At 36.1% G+C, this 21,801-nt stretch overlaps 1 protein-coding gene across 1 annotated transcript; it reads right to left on the reverse strand.

The window, feature by feature from the left end:
• Positions 1-158: 158 nt before the first annotated feature.
• LOC128638047 (urotensin-2 receptor-like) lies at positions 159-21,177 on the reverse strand. The gene is made up of 3 exons (XM_053689918.1): positions 20,821-21,177; positions 18,527-19,901; positions 159-845 (listed from the first exon to the last, which is right to left on the reverse strand). Exon 2 carries the CDS (start codon positions 19,654-19,656, stop codon positions 18,538-18,540), a length of 1,119 nt encoding a protein of 372 aa, XP_053545893.1. The 5' UTR covers positions 19,657-19,901; positions 20,821-21,177; the 3' UTR covers positions 159-845; positions 18,527-18,537.
• Positions 21,178-21,801: the final 624 nt, after the last annotated feature.

Genomic DNA, 21,801 nt, shown 5'->3' on the forward strand with positions numbered 1-21,801 from the left:
GAATAAGGGATGCGATGAAGAGCTTGATGCTAGGACCTCTGATGTTCTGGAACAAAACTTCAAAGCTAATGCTTGTATATTTATAATATTAAATTAAACAGCAAGATAATTAAACATGCTTTTTTATTCATGCTGCAAACTGATAATCTAGACAACCCTTGTAATCGTATCTACATTATTTTATTGGATAATAAAATTTCTCAAACTGCTTATTTACATGTTTAATGCTTCTGCATTTGACTTCGACAAAGATGTTAAATACATAGTTACATAGTTTAAATCTGCAGGGTGCAGCCAGTGATTGTTGGCTACGTATGTTTGCTGCTTTTGATTGGCTCAGTGACAATGCCCTGCTCAGACGTAGCAATGCATTGTGTCTCCCGAGCAGACTTTACTTATGTGTTTAAATCCTTTAAGGGTTACTATAAACTGTAATCATTGTTCAAGGTAATAAATAAAAGCAGAACTGGTGGAGGTTCCTGATTCGGGAGCGTTTTATAAGATGTTGAAAACCACTGCATTACAAAATGTCCGCTCAAACATAAAATGGATCATACGGCTTAGCAATCTGTATTAGGCTTATGACATTATATACCATTATATTATTTACCACCAGCTATAACAAATTTCTTCTCAGAATAACTGATCAACAGTGTACAAGTTCCATTGGTTTTCTGCAGAGAGTGGTAGTCTTGCTTGCTTTTGTATTAGTCCATATTGAAGTGTTTTATTTGGCTTTTCACCAGCCATTTCTTTCCCAATATCCAGAGACTTTTATAGCTGCAGCCAGACCAAGCATACAGCCGCACCACCAGTTTGTGTTATATTCTTATTATTTCCTAAGGCTAAATAAAAACAAAGAGCAATTAATAACAGCATTTATATTGCAACATTATGTTTTCTAAATCTACTGCAATACATTTAAAATAAAATGAAAATAAATATGTAAACTATTACATTGGAATCATATTTGGCACATGTAGTAGTTATGGTGGGCAAAAAAAACAAAAAAAAAACAAAATAGTCATGTTGAGTTTTGAAGGTTCCCCATTTGATTTGCCTTACTGTGGCAATCAAATACAAGTTCTTTGTTGGTCTTATTTTTATTTATATATATATATATATATATATATATATATATATATATATATATATATATATATATATATATATATATATATATATATATATATATCAGAGGCGTAACTAGAAACTACAGGGCCTAGGTGCAAGAATCTAAGAAGGGCCCCCAACCACCCCCAACCACCCCCAACCACCCCCCCCCCCAAAAAAAAAAAGAAAGTGAATTTGATACATATCTTTTTCTTTCTTTTTTTTTAAACATTTAACACAGGAAAAAAAATGTGAATCAGATTACATGTCTGCAAAAGGAGGTACCCTGTGCCCACAGTCTGTGAGAGGGTCTTACCCCCTATTACTGTATATAGTGACACTGTTTAACCCACCAGTACTGTATATAGGGAGTCAGTGACACAGTCTGTAATCTGCCGGTGAGATGACTGGCCTGAACCTACCTGCCCCAGTACTTTATAAAGTGACCACAGTAGTCTGTGACATGGTCCAGCCCCCCGTACTATATGTAGTGGTACTGTATAGTGACACTGTTTACCCCCTCCCCCCATGCTGGTGTAAGGTCTGTAATTTGCTGATTCCACAAACATACACACACATACATGCACAAATACATACACAGTCACATACATACATACATACACACACAGTCACATACATACACACACACATAAACACCAATGGGTAAAACAGAAAGACTAACCCCTGTAGTCAGAGACACTAGTGAAACATCAAGTCACACTCACATGATATCAGTGCAGGCAGTGGCTGGTCAACTTTTTTATTACATTTTTTTTTTTTTAATTTAAGCTGGGCCTCCACCCTTGGGGGCCCTGTCGCAATTTCGGCCTCTGCACTTCCTGTAGTTTTGCCCCTGATATATATATATATACAATATATATATATATATACTGTATCTATATATACATATTGTGGCATGTGAGTCTCATGTACTTTACATTACAGCAGCAGAATGATGAAGGATATCTTGCCGTTTACAGATTAGACTGAATAAGACACTTCAGCCAAAGGCTTAAATACCTCTCCCACTTCCCCTATCCCCCAATCATTCTGTCGAGGGAACAAGGAACAGTAGAAGAAATATCAGGGTATAAAATGTACCAGAAGAAAAATTTAATTTAGGAGGCCGCCCATCGGAGAACACAGGCGGGGGCCATGGACTCTCCTTATACAGAAGGAAATTAAATTATCTGGTAGGCATAATTTATGTTTTCCTTCTTAATATAACGAGAGTCCACAGCTTCATTCCTTACTGTTGGGAAACTTATACCCAAGCTCTAGACGACACTTAATGATAACGGGAGGGACAAAAGGAGAGGCAGACCCTAATCTGAGGGCACAGCAGCCTGCAAAACCTTTCTCCCAAAGGCTGCTTCAGATGAAGCAAAAACATCAAACTTATAAAATTTAGATCTGATCCATAGAGGCCTCATTTCTAAAGGCCCAAGAGGAAGCCACTGCTCTAGTAGAATGAGCCGTAATTCTCTGAGGAGGTTTATGTCCTGCTGTCTCATAAGTTAAGCGGATAACACTCCTTAACCTAAAAGATAAGGAAGTCGAAGAGACCCTCTGACCCTTACGCTTCCCAGAATAGGCAACGAACAAGGAAGAAGTTTGTCTAAAATCCTTAGTAGCCTGAAGATAAAACTTCAAGGCCCGAAGCAAACGTTCCTTTGACGAAGAAGGATTAGGACACAAGTAAAAAAGAAACAGAAACAAAAGTTGGTTCAGTTATAGCCACTAATTTAGGGAAAATGGTTCAATTTAAGGCAACTTGTCTGATTTAGTTGAAGGAAGCACAAGAGGAAACGCACCCGGTCAGCTGATGATGTCAGAGCGACAGTGACCGCGTCATACTCGTGGGACACATAGAGGAAACTACCACTATTAGATACAGCAATACCGGTCGAGACAGAGGAACAGCCTACGGAAATAATGAAGTATGAGCTAGCACCTTATAAACAAAGCATACATAATGTTATGAAGGACAGCACTGTATATTTCAACACTGAGAAGGCTGTTATCTGTGACTGACAAGCTAACTCTGTATACCTTTATACGAAGAAGGCTGATGCCTGTGACTGACAAGCTAACATTGGAATCAGACAGGACAAGACCACTATGACCTTGGATACATGTAATTGTAACCAAACTTTTAGCCACATAGATTGAAGTGAAACCTTACAGACTAACACTACATTAAAGCCCTTTTATAAAGAATTAAATATTCATAACGAACCGCAATTTATGCGGACAACAACTGGGGAAATTGTGAAACCAACTAACCAAAAAAGTGGATTTTGCTGAATATTTAAATACCATCTCTCCTAATACAAAAGAAAACGAATTGGGACATCATACCTCTCATATGATGTAACCACAAAAGATGGGGACAATTGTACACTCATATCACACGATTGTTTGGGTACTTCACCACTAATTGAATTAAATGCCCTCAACACCAGAAAAAATGAATTGGGACATTGCACTTCTCCTATAGATGTAAATAAAATGGATGGGAATAATTATATATCACAAATTTATTTAAAAGCACACAATGACAACTTAGTACACAATCTTTCCCAATACACTTTAACTGAGGAAGAACACTTAGTTTTAAACAGAGGTTTTTCATATTGTTTGGATGATTTTTGTAATGAATTCACGGTCCAACAGGACCTGCAGAGGTTTTTTAGAAAGTTAAAATTAAAAATATATTTTTCAATGCAAAAAGATACTAATCACTCACTTAGCATCAGTATTAAAGGTAATAATGCAAAGTTTCATGACAATAAGGAATTTGGGATAATAAAAAAGAGCACCTTTACACCAACTACTATCCATAGTACAGCCACATACATGAGCTTTGTACAAAGAGAGGAGGACAATCTCTTCAAAAGGGAGAGGAAGAAAAGAATTGTGCAAAAAAACAGAAAAGATAAGATAGCGATCGAGTCCCTAAAGAAAAACAGGGATATTATCATAAAGGAGGCCGATAAGGGCGGGGCTGTAGTGGTCCTAAATAAATCAGATTATATAGAAGAAATCCATCGACAGTTGGCAGACAGTCAGGTGTACCAAGAATTACCTAGGGACCCCACTATTCAGATTAACAAAGAGATAATATAAAATATTCTCAAGTCAGCAGTTCAGAAAGAGATAATTACAGAAAATTTCAAAGATGCTTTATATGTAACTAATCCAATAAGGCCAGTACTATATATATTACCAAAGATACACAAAGCCAAAGAAAAACCTCCTGGTGCCCAATCATGGCAGGTATAGGGTCTGTTTTTTCATCTATTGCAACTTTTTTAGATAAGGTGTTACAGCCACTAATTAAAAACACTACATCCTATGTGAAAGATACAACTGATTTTTTGTCAAAACTAAAAGATCTTGGCTATGTTGGGGAGAAATGTATATTATTTTCACTTGACGTATCTAGTTTGTATACTTCCATCAAACATACTAGTGGTATTTCAGCAGTGGAAAATATTTTGAGGTCTGATAGTAATTATACTGAGGGAGAGATCTGTTTTTTAATTGACTTGCTTTCAATTATATTATATCACAATTACATTTTATTCATGGATACATATTATTTGCAAAAACAGGGGACAGCAATGGGCTCCAACGTCGCCCCCACATACGCCAACATATTTATGAACAGCTTTGAGGAATACTTTGTGTACCCTCATGGCTTGTTCCAACTCTATGGTGCCTCCTGGTGGAGGTACATAGATGATGTGTTTGGTGTGTGTGTGTGTGTGTGTGTGGGGGGGGCGAAGTTGGAAGCCTACTATCATTTGTTCAAGATCTCAATGATTCAGTCAGAGGACTAAAATTTACCTTGAATATGAGTGAAATTGGCATTGAGTATTTGGATACATATGTATATATTGAAAGGGGTTTTCTAAAAACAGATCTCCATATAAAAAGTACTGATAGAAGTAATTTTCTTAAATATGGTAGTTGTCACCCAGACAATGTATTTAAGGCCATTCAGAAAAGTCAGTTCACAAGGGTGAAACGTATAGTCTCAGACGGCAATGCAAATATAGATTGGAAGAAATGGCTAATAAATTTGTTAATAGAAATTACCCCCCGACATTGACTGCAGAACAGCTCAACATAGTGACTAATGACAGTGCACAAACTAAGAAAGAAAAATACCAGGAAGGAAATAATATGATATTTGTGACTCAGTTCAACAGACTGAGCCAAAAAAAAAAATAAAAAAAAATACAGGTATATTAAAGAAACACTGGCACATTCTGAGGGAATGTAACCCACAAGGTAATGAATTTAAATTGGGCCCAATGGTAACCTATTGGAGGAACCAAAATATTAGAGATATGCTAGTACATACTGATATAGGTAGTAGCAAGCAGAATATACAGAGAACAATAGGCCCAAAGAGGAGTGGATGCTATCTCAACTGCAGCAATTGCAGTTCAATTATAAAAGTTGAATATTTTCACCATCCAATAAATGGAAAAAAGTTTTGAATAAATAAATATTTAACATGCAGAGCCACTTATTCTATTTACTTAATTAAATGTCCATGTGGCCTTATTTACATAAGCGAGACCTGTAGGGAGGTAAGGGAGAGGATAACAGAGCATAAGTCTAATATCAGATGCAATAACAAAGATGCTCCAGTGTCCTCTCACTTCCTCTCTATGGGTGACAATATAAGTCAGTTAAAGGGACACTCAAGTCAAAATTAAACTTTCATTATTCAGATAGAGCATGTAATTTTAAACAATTTTCAATTTACTTCCATTAAAAAAAAGTGCACAGTCTTTTTATATTTAAACTTTTTTGAGTCACCAGCTCCTACTGAGCATGTGCAAGAATTCACAGAATAAGCCTATATAATAATAATAATTATAATAATAATTTGCAATTTATATAGCGCTTTTCTCCCTGTGAGACTCAAAGCACTTTACAAATATACCAACATAAGACATAAAAGTTAGGAGTTTCTGAAGGTAAGATAAGCGGACTGAATGCCTGATGGAAGAGGTGGGTCTTTAGCTTTTTTTAAAAGTCTGTAAGGACGGTGCCTCTCTGATTGCGCACGGTAAAGAGTTCCAGAAAGTAGGGGCAGCGTAGCAGAATGCTCTGGAGCCTGAGTTTGTCCTTATTCTTGGCACTGAGAGGAGGGATGTGTTGGCTGACCTAAGTGAAAGGGATGGGATGTAGGGTGTCAGGAGCTCTTTCAGGTACTGTGGGCCTTGGTTGTTTAAGGCTTTGAAGGTCAGCAGGCCAATTTCAAAATATGTTCGCCATTTAATTGGAAGCAAATGCAGGGAGTGGAGAACAGGTGTTATGTGGCAGGAGCGAGTTTGATTGGTCAATAGTCTGGCTGCTGGGTTTTGTACTATCTGAAGGTGATGGAGTTCTTTTTTTGGGAGGCCCAAGTAAAGTGCATTGCAGTAATCTAGCCTAGAGGATACAAATGCATGGATTAATGTTGGCATATCATCCGGTGGAATTAAGTGTTGTATCCTGGCTATGTTTTTCAGATGAAAGTAGGCAGATTTTATTACGGAGGAAATCTGCTTTTTAAAAGATAGTCCAGCGTCAATCAGCACTCCGAGGTTTCTTACCTTTGCTGAACTAACGAGTTCAGAGCCTCCAAGCTCCAGGCCAGTTGGGTGATCGTGGGATATTTTTGGTGACCGGGGTCCCCTCACCAAGAGTAACTCGGTTTTGTCCGGGTTCACTTTGAGACAGCTAGCATTCATCCATTCTATGAGGTCTGTTAAGCAACTGTTTATGCGGCATGCTGGGTCTGTAGTATCTGGAGCAAAGGAGAAGTAGAGTTGTGTGTCATCAGCGTAACAATGATACCTTAGGCCATGTCGGTTAATGATGTCCCTCAATGGTAGTAAGTAAATTGCGAATAGCATGGGAGACAGGATAGATCCTTGTGGAACTCCGCAGGCCAGTTCTGTTGGTGCTGATGAGCTAGATCATGATATTACTCTCTGTGATCTACCAGCGAGGAAAGATTTAAACCAGTTAAGGACTGTGCCTCCTAGACCACAGATGTACTGCAAGCGCTCTATTAGAATCCTATGGTCAATTGTGTCAAATGCAGCTGAGATATATATGCATTTGTGATTGGCTGATTGCTGTTACATGGTGCAGGGGGAGTGGCAATAGACATAACTTTTAAAATTGTCAGAAAAAAATCTACTATTCATTTGAAGTTCAGAACAAGTGCTATTGCATTGTCTTGTTATCTTGCATTTGTTGATTATGCAAATCTACTGTGTTGACTGGTCCTTTAAAGGGCCACTGTAAGTAAATATTTTCTATGCCTGTTACTAACTAACTACCCCAAATACGCTTTTTATCAATAGCATTTCATTAACATATCTCTACCGTATATCAGAAATCTTGTCTGCAAATTTAATTGTTTTCCAAACCCACTCCGTGGGTATCCTTTGCTCTGTACCAATCCGTTTACAATACCTAGGTTTCAAAATGGCGCTTTAAACACAAAGTTATTGGTTTAAGTATTTTGAACGTGCAGTGCTGAAAATAGTGGGCAGGATAACGTGACATCATCGGCGAATAAAAGATATAACTTTTAGAACGTTATGAAACTTCGTTTTGGAGAAAATATAGGTCTGTAGGTTTTAATTAATGTTTATTAACTTTAATATGTTAGTTGTTTAGCTTAAAAATTATAACAGAAAGTAATCCTTTAAGGTTCCAAGTTATAGAACAAGTGGATAGACCAAGAAGGGGAGGGGATAGAGAACATCTTCTAAAAATTAGAGAGATGTTCTGGATTTTTAAATTAGAGGCCCTTAAAGGTATGAATAAAGATTATAATTGGAACCTGTTTCTTTAAATTCAACTAACTTGAACCATTTTCCCTAAATTAGTGGCTATAACTGAACCAACTTTTGTTTCTGTTTCTTATTTACTCTAGATAATCTGTTAGTATGTGCAATATTCCTCTTTTAATTGTATATGTGGGTGTTTTTAATGTAATGTAAACTATTAGACTACACTCATGAGACCATCTGAAATAATAAAAAATGGATGCAGTATGATTTACATCCACAAGATGTCACTATTGCACAATAAGATGCTCACATGAGAACAGGTAATAGGTGAAGGAATAAAAGTCACAAACCTGTGTATAATCAAGTATACATGACTAAGGGCCTCAGGCTGACCTGAAACATTGTATGTTTTGTTCTCTGGACCCTATGTGAAATAATACAGGTCTTTTTTAATTTTGGAGGTTGGAATATACCTTTTTTGTTACTGGATTACTATTGGACGTGGCAAGTCCTACATTCCGTGCCCCACAACTAAGAGACAGGTGTGCTGTTTTCCAAAACCTTTGTGAAGACACAAGGAAGGAACCACAATCTCTTGATTGATGTTGCGGTCTGACACGACCTTAGGAAGAAAACCTAACTTAGTACGTAGGACAGCCTTATCAGCATGGAACACCAGATAAGGAGGCTCACATTGCAAAGCAGAAATCTCAGAAACTCTACGCGCGGAAGCAATAACCAGTAGAAATAGAACCTGTCAATTTCATGCATAAGCTCAAACGGAGCCCGTTGCAAAACCTTAACAACCAGATTCAGACTCCAAGGAGGAGCCTTAGATCTGAACACAGGTCTGATCCTAATCAGAGCCTTACCAAAAGACTGTACATCTGGAAGCTCCGAGAGCCTCTTGTGCTGTAAAAAACCTCTCCTGGCTAGCACTAAGCGTTCAATCCCCACGCAGTCAGCCTCAGAGAATCTAGATTTTGATGAACAAAAGGACCTTGTTCCAGCAGATCCCTGCGACAAGGTAACCTCCATGGAGGAGAAGAGGACATCCCCACCAGATCCGCGAACCACATCCTTCGCGGCCACGATAGAGCAATCAGTATCACTGACGCCTGCTCCTGCTTGATACGGGCTACTACACGAGGAAGAAGTGGTAACGGCGGGAAAAGGTAGATTAGACTGAACCTCCAAGGCACTGCTATTACATCTATTAGCCGGTCAGATAGCTCATCATGCTAATGCACTGTTGCAGAGATCTGTAGCAACCTGAGGGTTGCAGGTTCTATCCCGGCGAGGTCCACTAAGCCTTTCATCCTTCTGAGGTCTGTAAAATGAGTACTGTTGAGTAATAATAACATCTGTTATCAGCGCCGTGAGTCGGAGGTTGTGTGCTATACAAGTATCCATTATTATATTATTTTATTATATCTATTAGCTCCGTCTGAGGATCCCTGGACCTCGACCCACATCTGGGTAGCTTGGTATTGAGACAAGACGCCATGAGATCTATCTCCGGCGCCCCCCACTTGTTGCATATCTCTGCAAACACTTCGGGATGAAGAGACCATTCCCCCGGATGAAAGGATTGTCTGCTGAGAAAATCCACTTCTTAGTTGTCCACACCCGGAATGTGGATCGCTGACAGCAAACAGTTGTGGGCCTCCACCCACTCCAGAATCCGAGATACTTCCCTCATTGCTAAGGATTTTCTTGTTCCCCCCTGATGGTTGATGTAAGCCACCAAGGTTTTATTGTCTGATTGGAATCTAATAAACTAGGACAAACCCAGAAGAGGCCAAGCCTTTAGAGCGTTGAAGATTGCTCAAAGTTCCTCCTGTGACGAAAGGCAAAGAATGACTGGTGGATAGGGGATGTGGGAGAGGTATTTAAGACTTTGGCTGGGGTGTCTTTGCCTCCTCCTGGTGGCCAGGTTCAGTATTTTCCAACAGTAAGGAATTAAGCCGTAGACTCTCCTTATATTAAGAAGGACATATTTGGTTTCATGACCCTTTAATTAATGCCCTGATGGATTTTTTTTTTTTTTTAAATAATGAATGGTAACTATCTATGTGAAATCACTGATTATGCTCTCAGTGAACTGATGTATAGATAGCTCTGTATAAATCACTTGGAATAATAATGATTTGTAGTAATAAAAATGATGAGTATTTAACTTTTCAGAATAAAAAGGTTAAGATACATTTACAGATATATTTTATATATTGGCAGTGAATGAGTCCGCTTTTGCTGTGTGCTGACTACAAACCCCTTGAAGCTGTATTTATTGCACAAGGCAAGGAAACAACTGCTGTAACAATGATACTGTTGATGTGAACAGTGATTTACAGCTCAGGGACTTTACTAAGTAATGCTAAGTCTGATGCTCCTGCATTTAAAGGGACATTGGATTCAAACATTTTCTATTATACATAGGGCTGCCATATTGCCACTTTAAGGGAGCACACATGATAAATACATATGTCAAGGACTGTTTAAAGAAATGTTTGAATTATGTTCCATTATAAGAACCCTGACATATGTATTTTCCATATGCCCTCCCTTAAAGCAGCAATATGGAAACCCTAATTATACAGCATTTAAATATTAAAATATTTTGTATGAAAAAGGTTAATTAAAAAAAACTTTTTTCCTTTTAAACTATTATCAATAAAATATTTTCTCAAAAAATGAACATGTTAAAATAACATTTTTTTTTAGATGAAACAAATATACAGCTAGATTACGATTTTTGAGCACTATAGGGATTTTAACGACCGCCACAAAATCTGCGTTATTTCACCTCCCTATAGTGCTGGTATTACAGGTTTTGAAAAAGCAGACTTGTGGGGGTGATATGGTGGCGTTGAGCTCCATACTGCACCGAAAAAAAACTAACCGCCCGCACAAAGTATTAAAAAAACCCAAACTGCCCGCACAAAGTATTAAAAAAAAAATAAACATAACCGCCAGTATTAAGTGTTAACAAAAAAAACTAACCCTTAAATCGCTAAACTCCCACAACAGAAACTTACCTAACCCTTACACCGCCAAACCCCACAACGCCAACTAACTAATTATAATATTAGCCCCTAAACCACCAAACCCTACAACGCCAACTAACTAATTATAATATTAACCCCTAAACCGACAAACACCCACATTGCAATAAACCTAATTAACCTATTAACCCCTAAATCGCCAACCCCCCACATCGCAATAAACCTAATTAACCTATTAACTCCTAAACCGCCAACCCCCCACAATGCAAATAACTAATTTAATTACTAAGCCCCCTAACCTAACACCCCCTAAATTAACCCCAATTACTACTAAATTACACTTAAATAAAATATCCTAACATTAAATTACAAAAAATAATCTAACATTACAAAAAATAAAAAAGTCTAACATTACAGAAAAAATAAACAAAAATATTTTTTTTTAAACCTAATCGCTATGAAAATAAAAAAGCCCCCCCAAAATAAAAACACCCCCTAATCTAAACTAAACTACCAATATCCCTTAAAAGGGCCTTTTGTAGGGCATTGCCCTAAGTTAAACAGCTCTTTTACATTAAATAAATACCAAGTCCCCCCTAACAGTAAAACCCCCCCACCGACCAAACCCCCCAAAATAAAAAAAACTAACACTAAAAAAACCTAAACTACCTATTGCTCCTAAAGGGGCATTTGTATAAGCATTGCCCTTAAAAGGGCATCCATCTCTTTTACAGCCCAATAAAATCCCTAATCTTAAAAAAAATAAAAAAATAAAAATAAAAAATAAATCGTAAGACTAAGCCCCAAATAGGTACTCACCGTTCCTGAAGTCTGGTGGAGAAGGTCTTCTTCCAGGCGGCTCCATCTTCTTCTATCTTCATCCAGAGCGAAGATGGTGTGGAGCGGAGGTGCGGATCTGGCTTTCACAATGCATGGATCCTCAGCAGCACTCCTTAGCAGCGGCGCTCCTCAGCGGTGGGGAGGCTCCTCTTCATGCGATCGTCCGTCGCACACTAAAGATTGAATGTAAGGTACCCCATATTTATTGAACAGCCAATAGGATTTCAGTAGCTCTAATCCTATTGGCTGATTTCAAAATTTCAGGCAATAGGAATGCAATTTTTTTATTTTGGATAGCTTTGTTTATTTTTTTATTTAATTTTAAATTTTTAGTAAAATTAGCTTGTTTTTTTTTTTTTTTTTTTAAACATTGACTGCCCTCTGGGCAGGCTTATCGCCTAGTGTGTGTGTGTGTATATATATATATATATATATATATATATAAATATATATGTATTTTTTTTAATGTTGTACTATATATATATATATATATATATATATATATATATATATATATATATCTATATATATATATATATATTATATAGTCCCAAAAAATAAAGAGCACTCACCAGGGCTTGTATAAATGCAGCATACAATATTTTATTACATAAAGTGACGTTTCGGGGGTTTTAACCCCGTCCTCAGACCTTGATCATGAAGGTCATGAGGACGGGGTTAAAACCCCCGAAACGTCACTTTATGTAATAAAAGCATTGTATGCTGCATTTATACAAGCCCTGGTGAGTGCTCTTTATTTTTTGGGACTATATATATATATGTATAGTACAACATTAAAAAATACATATACTTTGTAGTTACATTGGATGCACCCCAGGCAGTTACTGAATGAAGTGAGTGCAGAGTTCATCTGGGACTATTATATATATATATATATATATATATATATATATACACTGTGTATAAATATATATATATATATATATACATGCATTTATTGGAATATCTATTTAAAAATACTTAGAACATATTCACTTATGTGAAGAACATTTGAATGTGAAATATGTAAAGAACAAACACAAACATTTTATTAAATATGAATATTGCATAAATATGCTTTTACATGTTTTCAGCTACTTGACTGCAAAGGACTCCAATGCATATATATATATATATATATATATATATATATATATATATATATATATATATACAAAAAAAGGGTATCTATTACTGTGCAAAGCAATATGCTACCAAACTGCGCTCTCTGTAACTTAGTAGTTAATAGGTTTTAAATGTGAAGGTCAAATAGATACAACATATAGTGTTATTAAAAGACACAGTAAATCAATTCTTTTTCTATGTTGCATAAACAATTCTTACAGAAATGAATAATATAAATATATGTATTTTAGTCAAAAGGATAAATTTGTTCCCACACAATGTTGAGAGGTCTAGATAGGTGCTGGCTGCTGTTTTCACAAAAAATCCGTTATCCCACGGATTGGAGAGAAATCTGAGGCAAAGATAAGAAAAAAGCGCACAAAAGCACCTACATAGTGCAAATCAATTTTATAAATATAAAACACACACAAATATGTAAAAAGTGAGCCCCAGCAGGTTGTCTACTCACAAGAATTACCCTCAAACAGTATGAGGTATGTTTACGCTCTTAGGAAAATCCTCACTGGCAGTAGTGGCTTGTACCGGTCTCCTGTCCCTTAGGCAGATTGATCTTTAAATTCCCCTTGGAAGCCAAAATCCCCAGTAGGAGTTAACAGGGTCCGTGGTGCAAAAAGTCCTCACTGCAATTCAAGCACTCTGAGTCCCAAGTGTCCTTATATAGCCGCTTCAAATTCGGCTGCTGTAAGTTTAAAAGAACCGCTCACTCGGAGCCTTTTTCCCAGCAATATCTCCTATATATATATATATATATATATATATATATATATATATATATATATATATATATATATATATATATATGTACATATGTATGTATGTGTTTATGTGTATATATGTCTGTAAATACAGATATACACATATAAATACATATATACACATATAAATACATAAATACATATGTATACACATATATACATCTTTAGACATGTATATGCATGTATCTCTATGTTAAATCCCTTTGCAGCCTTTTTTTACTAACACCTGAACCCTCATATCTTTGAGACCTTATAACTGTTTATGCAATATCTGTTTTAAATAATTTTATTGAGCAGTGTTATTATGAGTGTTACTGTACTTTTAATAGTATTTTTGATGTATTTTGTGCAACTTTTTATTCGAGCATAACAGTTAACCAGAGCTCTGAAGTCACGCTATCCCAATGCATTTAAAATTAAATTGCGCACAAGCAACTATAATACGCATGCTACTTCTGACGCATGAAAACACCCACAATAAATCCCCTATGGTTTGCACAAAACAGCACGCCACTTGTAATCTTGCCCATAGTAGGTATCAGTGGCGTAGCGTGGGTTGTCAGCGCCCAGGGCAAGGCAAGTATTGAGCCCCCCTAACCCATTAGCACTGACGGAGTCTCTTCCACCAGTACAGTAGGGAATGGGATTGGCAAATTTGCTTTGAATGTAGGAGCCTGCAGCTCTCCAGAGCTGGGCAAATATATACAATATTACATTTTAAGATTTATTCTAGTTTTACACATGGGGAAAGCCCCCCTTAACCCCCATCTGATGGTGACACCTTGATCTGTGAAACTTCATGGTACAAATACTGCAGACCACAGGGTGCACCCACCCCCACATTGCAGCACCCCATATAGTATATGTGGTGCAATAGGTTTTTGGTAAGTCGTTAAAAAGAGGAAAAGGGGACACACAGGTTGGCAGGTGTTACTTAAGGTTGTCCCTGCTGGGCAGACTGTCTTTTGGGTGCCAATGACATATAAAAGTGGGGTATATATTCTACCTTAATAAATATAATTGTAAGTAATTAATATAAAAGGGGCATGGGACAGACAACCCAGCATTACATACATATATGGGGGGAGGGTGTATGGTATTTAGGGGGTGCTGTTAAATTTATTTACCAACACAAATTATAGTTATTTTTTTTACTTTAACTGCAGTAAGGGTGGGTTTAATGTATATAAAAAAGGCAATGAGCACCCACACCCTAAAAATCAGTAAAAGTCCACACCTCAGGAGTCCAGCAAGAAATAGATTCAAGATGGTGAATTCATAGAACTCCTATGATTGGAGACAAACACAGTGAAATGCCTGGTGAGCAGCACAATCCTGGTGCCAGATAGCACACAAATCCCTAAATCTACTTCTGCCCTGGGAAGATCATGGAGGGGAAAAATCAAATACAGGAAACAAGGTCTCATTTTTGTCACAAATATACTTTTTTTTTTGTGCAAGGACAAGATGGCGTAAGTTGTAAACCGGTCAAACATGAAAGTATGGTCTCTGATCACCCCACCATCCCACATTCCCACTAACTAGGTAACTGGGGTTAACAGAAAGGCAGAGCCCAGCCATGCTGCCACCAGTGCCACGGGTAGGTGGATTTGAAAGAGATTTATTGCAATTTTTAAGGATTCCTCCCCCTCCCTCTGCTTAGAGATCCTTAAAAAGTGCCCAGGGCAATGCATGGCATTCTAGCTCGCTCTGGGTCCTTTGTTGGAAGGGAACTTGTTGGGTAATAATATAACCATAATTAAGCTGCATTTTGCGCGTTGCTAGTATCATTCAAATGCAGAGCTATAAGTAAGTCTGGTCCTGATACCTTACCTTAGTCGCAGCGCGCTTGACAGTCTGACTCTGCTGCTCTTCTTCTTCTTCCCTCCTGACCTGCGCGCTAGGAATGGGATGGACAAAGTGACGTAGCAGGTAATGGTCCAGATAACACTTCAGTTCACACTTCACAGTCACTTCAAATTCCTCAGTCTCTCGAGACATCAAAATCTGCAACCCGACGGAATGTGCGGCCGTGACGTGACATCACCACATTCCTGACGGGTCGCAGAACAGAGTTGGGCACCTGTCAGATTTTTTAGCCTCCCTTCTTCCCTTTGCTAAGTTGAGGCTGGAAGCGCCCCTCAGAATTATGCGCCCGGGGCAACCGCCCCTGTGGCCCCCCCCACGCTACGCCACTGGTAGGTATAAATAAAGCAAAACAATCAAAATACTTTTTTCGTCAGTGCATTTTAACTCATTATACCATTTAAATATATATCAATATTGTTTGTTCTGCTGAGAATATTTTGAAATACACAACACTGGGACAATCAAAATTAGCCTGGAGATTATTTGAGTCTTTATTTTTAAGTAAAGACGGGAAAACCATAATAAATTGTAAATACTTTTAAATCTGCCTTAAAAACATTTCTCTAGTAACAGGAAAGTTATGTTGATCAAAGACCTGACAACTTTAAAAAAGTTCATAGTGTACATTAATTTGCATATCCAATGACATCACCAAAATAAATCTATTACTATATACAAATTGGTTCATTTCTGTATCGTTTGTATTTTTAACATGCATAAGTTTAATAGTACATAAACCCCAATGTTAATAAGATTTTTACTATAAAACTGTATACATTTATTTAAAGAGTATTAAAAAAAATATTTAAAGGAATAATCCAAAGTGCAAAGCTACACTGTGAAATAATAATAATAATACTAGTTTATTGTACTTTTCACAAGTATATATTTAGCATTTTTAAATTAACATGTTTTAGGAGATTCCTTAACTTTGTATATAGAAACTGGGTACATATTATAATATCTCAATTTTATGAGTTTTTTTTGTTGTAAACTATTTCTATAATATTATAGTTGCTTTTGATGTGTAAAGAAGCATTAAAATATCTGATAAATAACTAGTGTCGTGATCACAAAGGAAGAGATTTGTATATTGTTATTTTTCATATCATAGTATGATTTTTCTTATCTGTACTGTGTCACACTTCTCATAAGGTGATTTGACAGCTCTGTGATCAGTGTATCAAATAAACTTGTTTTAAAATTCTCTAAAGCCTGCGTAGCACTTAGGGACAGTTTCAGCTGTCACACCTCCCGTGGTTCTGGAAGGTGTGCTATGTCTTTGAAATATCCCAGTTTAGCCTCCTAAATCACTCCTGATCATCCATTAACAACAAGATCTTTTTATATGTTTACTAAAGGAAACAGCTGAAAGGTTTCTATATAAAGCTTTTAATCATTGTGCCCTATGTTTGTATCAGATATAGTTTTATAAGCTATTATGGTGTATATGTATATCTGTCAGTATAGGTAGCAATATCAATAGCATATCATCTTTATAGAATTTAGTTTGTTCCACTGTCCTAAACTATTTTCTACTGTTCGGTCACTTTGGCTTGTACATTCACAGGGCTATATATATATATATATATATATATATATATATATATATATATATATATATATATATATATATTATTTTCTTAACAGACTTTGAAAAAACTATTAATTAAAACTATTATGGATCTAATTTCAAGCATAGGATCAAAGCCCTAGACTCCTATCATGCTTTAGAAATTGTTATTTTTATAGTCACAGGGAAAATGTGTTAATACACTAGTCCTAGACGGGTAATAAACTGTAGTGGATGAGTAAAACTTTAGTTGTTTTTCCTATCTTTAACATTGAGTGGACTAGTAACTTTTCCCCTCTGGGCCAGTAACTTTTAACCCTTGACTAGTGTATGAATATGTGTATATATTACATAAAAATTTACCATACTTTGCAAATAATTCCTAAAATTGTTTTGAGATAGATATCTTTTTTGGTGTGGTGCATAAAAGCTTTTAGTCTCATTCATGATTCATTTTGAGAAGAGTTGTAATATATTCATTTTTTAGATACCTTTTTTAAGTTATGTCTATTTTTTCCTTTTTAAGTAATGATGTTGACAAATATAAATCAAACTTAGTGGTCAGTAGAAATATTGGGAAGCTATCCACACATTTTTAGAAGTCATCAAAGGATAATAGTACATGGATATATGCAATAACCTTAAAAACCTAATCTGCCAGTGGTTACACAAACCGCAAAACACTAATCTATATGTATTTAGTCTTTGTTTACTGGGTTTAGAAAACCAATCTGGTATATTGATTGCCAAAGAGCTAAACATATGTATTTATTTAAAGAGATATTAAACAGTATTAGATTGTAATATAAAATATTAATTATGTGTAGTTAAAAAATACTTTAGTTAAAAATACTGTAGTTAAAAAGATTATTTCATTATTATTTTATACTATTTTCCTGTAATGTAACTCTAAAAATGGTTGGTTTTCTAAATTACACTGAGTTTCTATAAAGTAATAGGCACTCCATGTATTAGCTGTCTTTCCTGCTGAGGGCAATCAGTGACAGATATAAAAAAGGCAATAAAAGGGACTGTCCAAACAAAAGTGTGTGTGGAACATAGGTTTAAACCCTTTTAGATAACCATATCTTTGTACAGAGATAAATAGAAAACAAGTTTAAATATGGTGGCGCCCAGTACTTTATAGAAACTAAAGTACTCTATTGAAACTAAACCTTTACGCTTATATTTTCAATAATTAAACAACTAAAATAATTCTACAAATGCATCTACATATTATTCTAACGCTAATCTTTGCTTTGAATACATCATTATGTCTAGTGTATATTTACTGTTTATCATCCCTTTAATGAGTGCAAAATAAAGAATAACCTTAGAGCTCAGCCTTACATACATCAGTTAGGTAATAAATGGTTAATTTTCTAGAGATGATGCATAAGAAGAATATTTTACCTGTTATATATTTATATTTTGCTGCTCTCATAGGCACCTCTCATGTTGCTAACTGTAATGGTCTCTGTACAATTCTGACTCCCAGCCGACAATGACCTCCTTGCTGGATTTCCACCAGATACCGCCCCACTCTTGAGGCACAGGGATCCGTTTGTTCCTTTCTGCCTATTGCGTAAGTATTCCTTATAGTTTCTGGAAAGCAAAGTGTACAAGAAGGGATTGATGCAGCTGTTGCCATAGGTGAGGCAAGTGACAAGGTGGTTGACGTAGATTTCTGTCTGGAATGATACTCTAAGCTCTTCATGACTATAGAGTGGCACTAGCTGCCAAAGCCAGAAGGGTAGAAAGCAGGCCCAAAAGGCAAGTACAATAATGAAAATCATTAATATGACTCGTTGTTTTGGGGAGCGCTGAAGTTCCTTGTTAAGGAGGCTTTTGGTCTGGGAAATCCAGTAAGCTCTTGCCAATTTAATGTACAAATAGCCAATGATGACTCCAGGGGCAAGAATGCTGGTAGTAAACAACACAGTGAGATAAATCTTATATTGCTCATCACTCCAGGTGGGTGTACACAACTTCCCGAGGCTCCCATTATCCAAAATCCTTTCCTCTTGATGTATCATAAGCATCATGGGCAAAGTGAGAAGGAAAGAAATCACCCAAATGGCACAGGCAACACTTTTACGGTAACCTCTTGACCTCCGGACAGTATCAAATGGTTTGGTTACGGCAATATATCTTTCTGTACTCATTACAGTTAAGATGAAGATGCTGGCATGCATAGTCAAAAGGTCCAGGCTCAGAAGTACCCTACAACCAACTTCTCCAAAATACCAATCTTTAACAAAGCTATTGTGTACAATGAATGGGATGGTTGAGAGATAAAGGAGGTCAGCCAATGCCAAGTTAATTATATGAATATACATTGAGCTAAAACTTGTCATGGAGAGACACATTACTACCAGTGTATAGAAATTGCCCACAACGCCAGCTACGCACATTAATGACAGCAGAATGCCAATGGCAGATGTTGCAATAATATCATCCATAGAAAATGTTATTGGGTTAGAGGTGTTGCTAGATGCATTTCTAGAGTAATGTTCCAAGAAAGCTTGATGTGACATTTCCATATTTTTTTTAACTATATTAAAAAATATATGTATATTGTTTTAAAGTTTATGAAACAAAATTGCTATATAAGGTCAAATGTTCATACTGAGACCCAGTAGTAGTAAAGGATGTTATAGTCTAGATAGTTTTTTTTTTTTGGAATGTCATAGTAATTAGAACTGTTCAGCAAATAAGTGATTCCACTTGTAGCACCAGCGTTGTCCTTAAAAACAGATGTTTTACGTTATTATTTTATAATCTTTACCTAGGAAACATAAAAAAATGACATGATTAACAACACAAACATATGACAGAGAAAATGTTCATTATTTTTGTATTAAAGTAGGTTACATGTATATGTTGTATTATGACGTGTAAATATTGCCTAAATGATATGAGATATTGCTGTTTACACTTGGTCCCATACCTTAACTGTCCAATTTTACTGATGCAAATAAACAAATATTCCAAAATCCAAACCCGGTCCCAATCAGTTTAGATAAAGAGATTTTCTACCTGTAATACTTCTCAACTTAATAGTTTAAGTTTTTCATTCTCATAACCTTTACCTATATACAGTATAATCAACAGCTTCTGTTAGTGACCTGTTTATTATATACATTTAGTATAATGAGTAAATTACAAATAAAGGGAAAAAAATGCAATTACAAGCATGAAGAATTGAATAAAATAAAATAAAGTTATACAGTATATATCCCCTTTTTATGCAGAACCTGAACAGAGCTAAAATAATGACATTTATAACAAACTCAGTATTATAATTTGATTTTAATTTCTGATTTTTTTCCCCAAGATTTTCCAATTACATTTTGTTTTATAAAAAAATAAGATGATATTGATGATTAATATTATATTAATTTATAAAGCACAGATGAAATAGCTTATATGCTGCATTATGTATTTTATGCAATATGCAATAGCAATTCAGGGGGCAGCAAGATATACGGATATTAAGTGGGGATTATTAATAGACAGCTTAAAACTAAAGGAAATAGTTACCCTTAAATTAAATATTAGGATGGAACAAATTCAGGTGTAGAGAGTGCAATGGTAATCATTGGTTATAATTTATTAGATATTTTAATCTTTTTATTATCTATTTTTATAGCAAATTTTTCTAACAAAGGTTGCAGGACTCAGTGTTTGTCTATAAAATGACTCACCTTGATAGATGTATCCTGCACAAACTTCTGTAATGGCGAAACAGAACCTTCTTACAACTTTCATTGCCCAATTTGCACCCGCCGGAGAAAGTGGAACCTAGAAAGGATGTACTGTTCATTTTCCAAAGCTCCCTCCTCCTGGAAAAAAATAGAACCCTCCTGGCCAGACAGGTTAATAAAAGAAAATCTCAGCTCCACAGCCACAGAGATTCCTAACCCCCTCCTGTTGCTTAGACACTTAAGGGCGCTTCAACATTCAGAAATGAAATACCATCATCCCATATGAAGTGTCTATGTTGGTATACCCAGAGTGCTCTCATTGGTTATTCCAGATTGTACTCTCATAGAGCTACTGAACCACTGTGAAAAGTTACCAGGATCATCTGTCAGGTTTTTCTTTTTCTTTTTGTGGCTTGTATGTGAATTCTCATGTTAGCATTCCATGCACCCTGCTAATATTGGTATGTCAGACTACGTTTACATGCCCTGCATCCTAGTTCACTAATAACGCGTCCTTCTCGCAGCTCTACCTTGCTTTTTACACTGCACAGCAAGCATTCTTATCATTTCTTTCTAATCACTACCTTGTGTTTGTTATATTACATTTTATTTTGTCATCTTTTTCCCTTCATTGTTAAAGAATACCTATTTCATCTGGGTTCTTAATTTGCACTTCAGTAGAATAATGGTATGGAATAGATAAATTTACTTCTTTCTTTCTCTCTCTATCTTTCTTTCTCTCTCTATCTCTCTTTCTCTCTATATTTTTTTTTCTTTCTTTCTCTCTCTTTCTCTATCTTTCTCTTTCTCTCTCTCTCTTTCTTTCTCTCTTTATTTATTTCTCTCTTTCTTTCTCTCTCTCTCTCTCTCTCTCTCTCTCTCTCTCTTTCTTTCTCTCTTTATTTATTTCTCTCTTTCTTTCTCTCTCTCTCTCTCTCTCTCTCTCTTTCTTTCTCTCTATTTCTCTCCCTCTCTCTTTCT

This window comes from Bombina bombina, chromosome 8 (genome assembly GCF_027579735.1).
Source record: "Bombina bombina isolate aBomBom1 chromosome 8, aBomBom1.pri, whole genome shotgun sequence".
NCBI lineage: Eukaryota > Metazoa > Chordata > Amphibia > Anura > Bombinatoridae > Bombina > Bombina bombina.

Excerpts from the sequence above, each read along its gene's own strand:
- LOC128638047 (XM_053689918.1), bottom strand. The coding sequence starts at position 19,656 with ATGGAAATGTCACATCAAGCTTTCTTGGAACATTACTCTAGAAATGCA.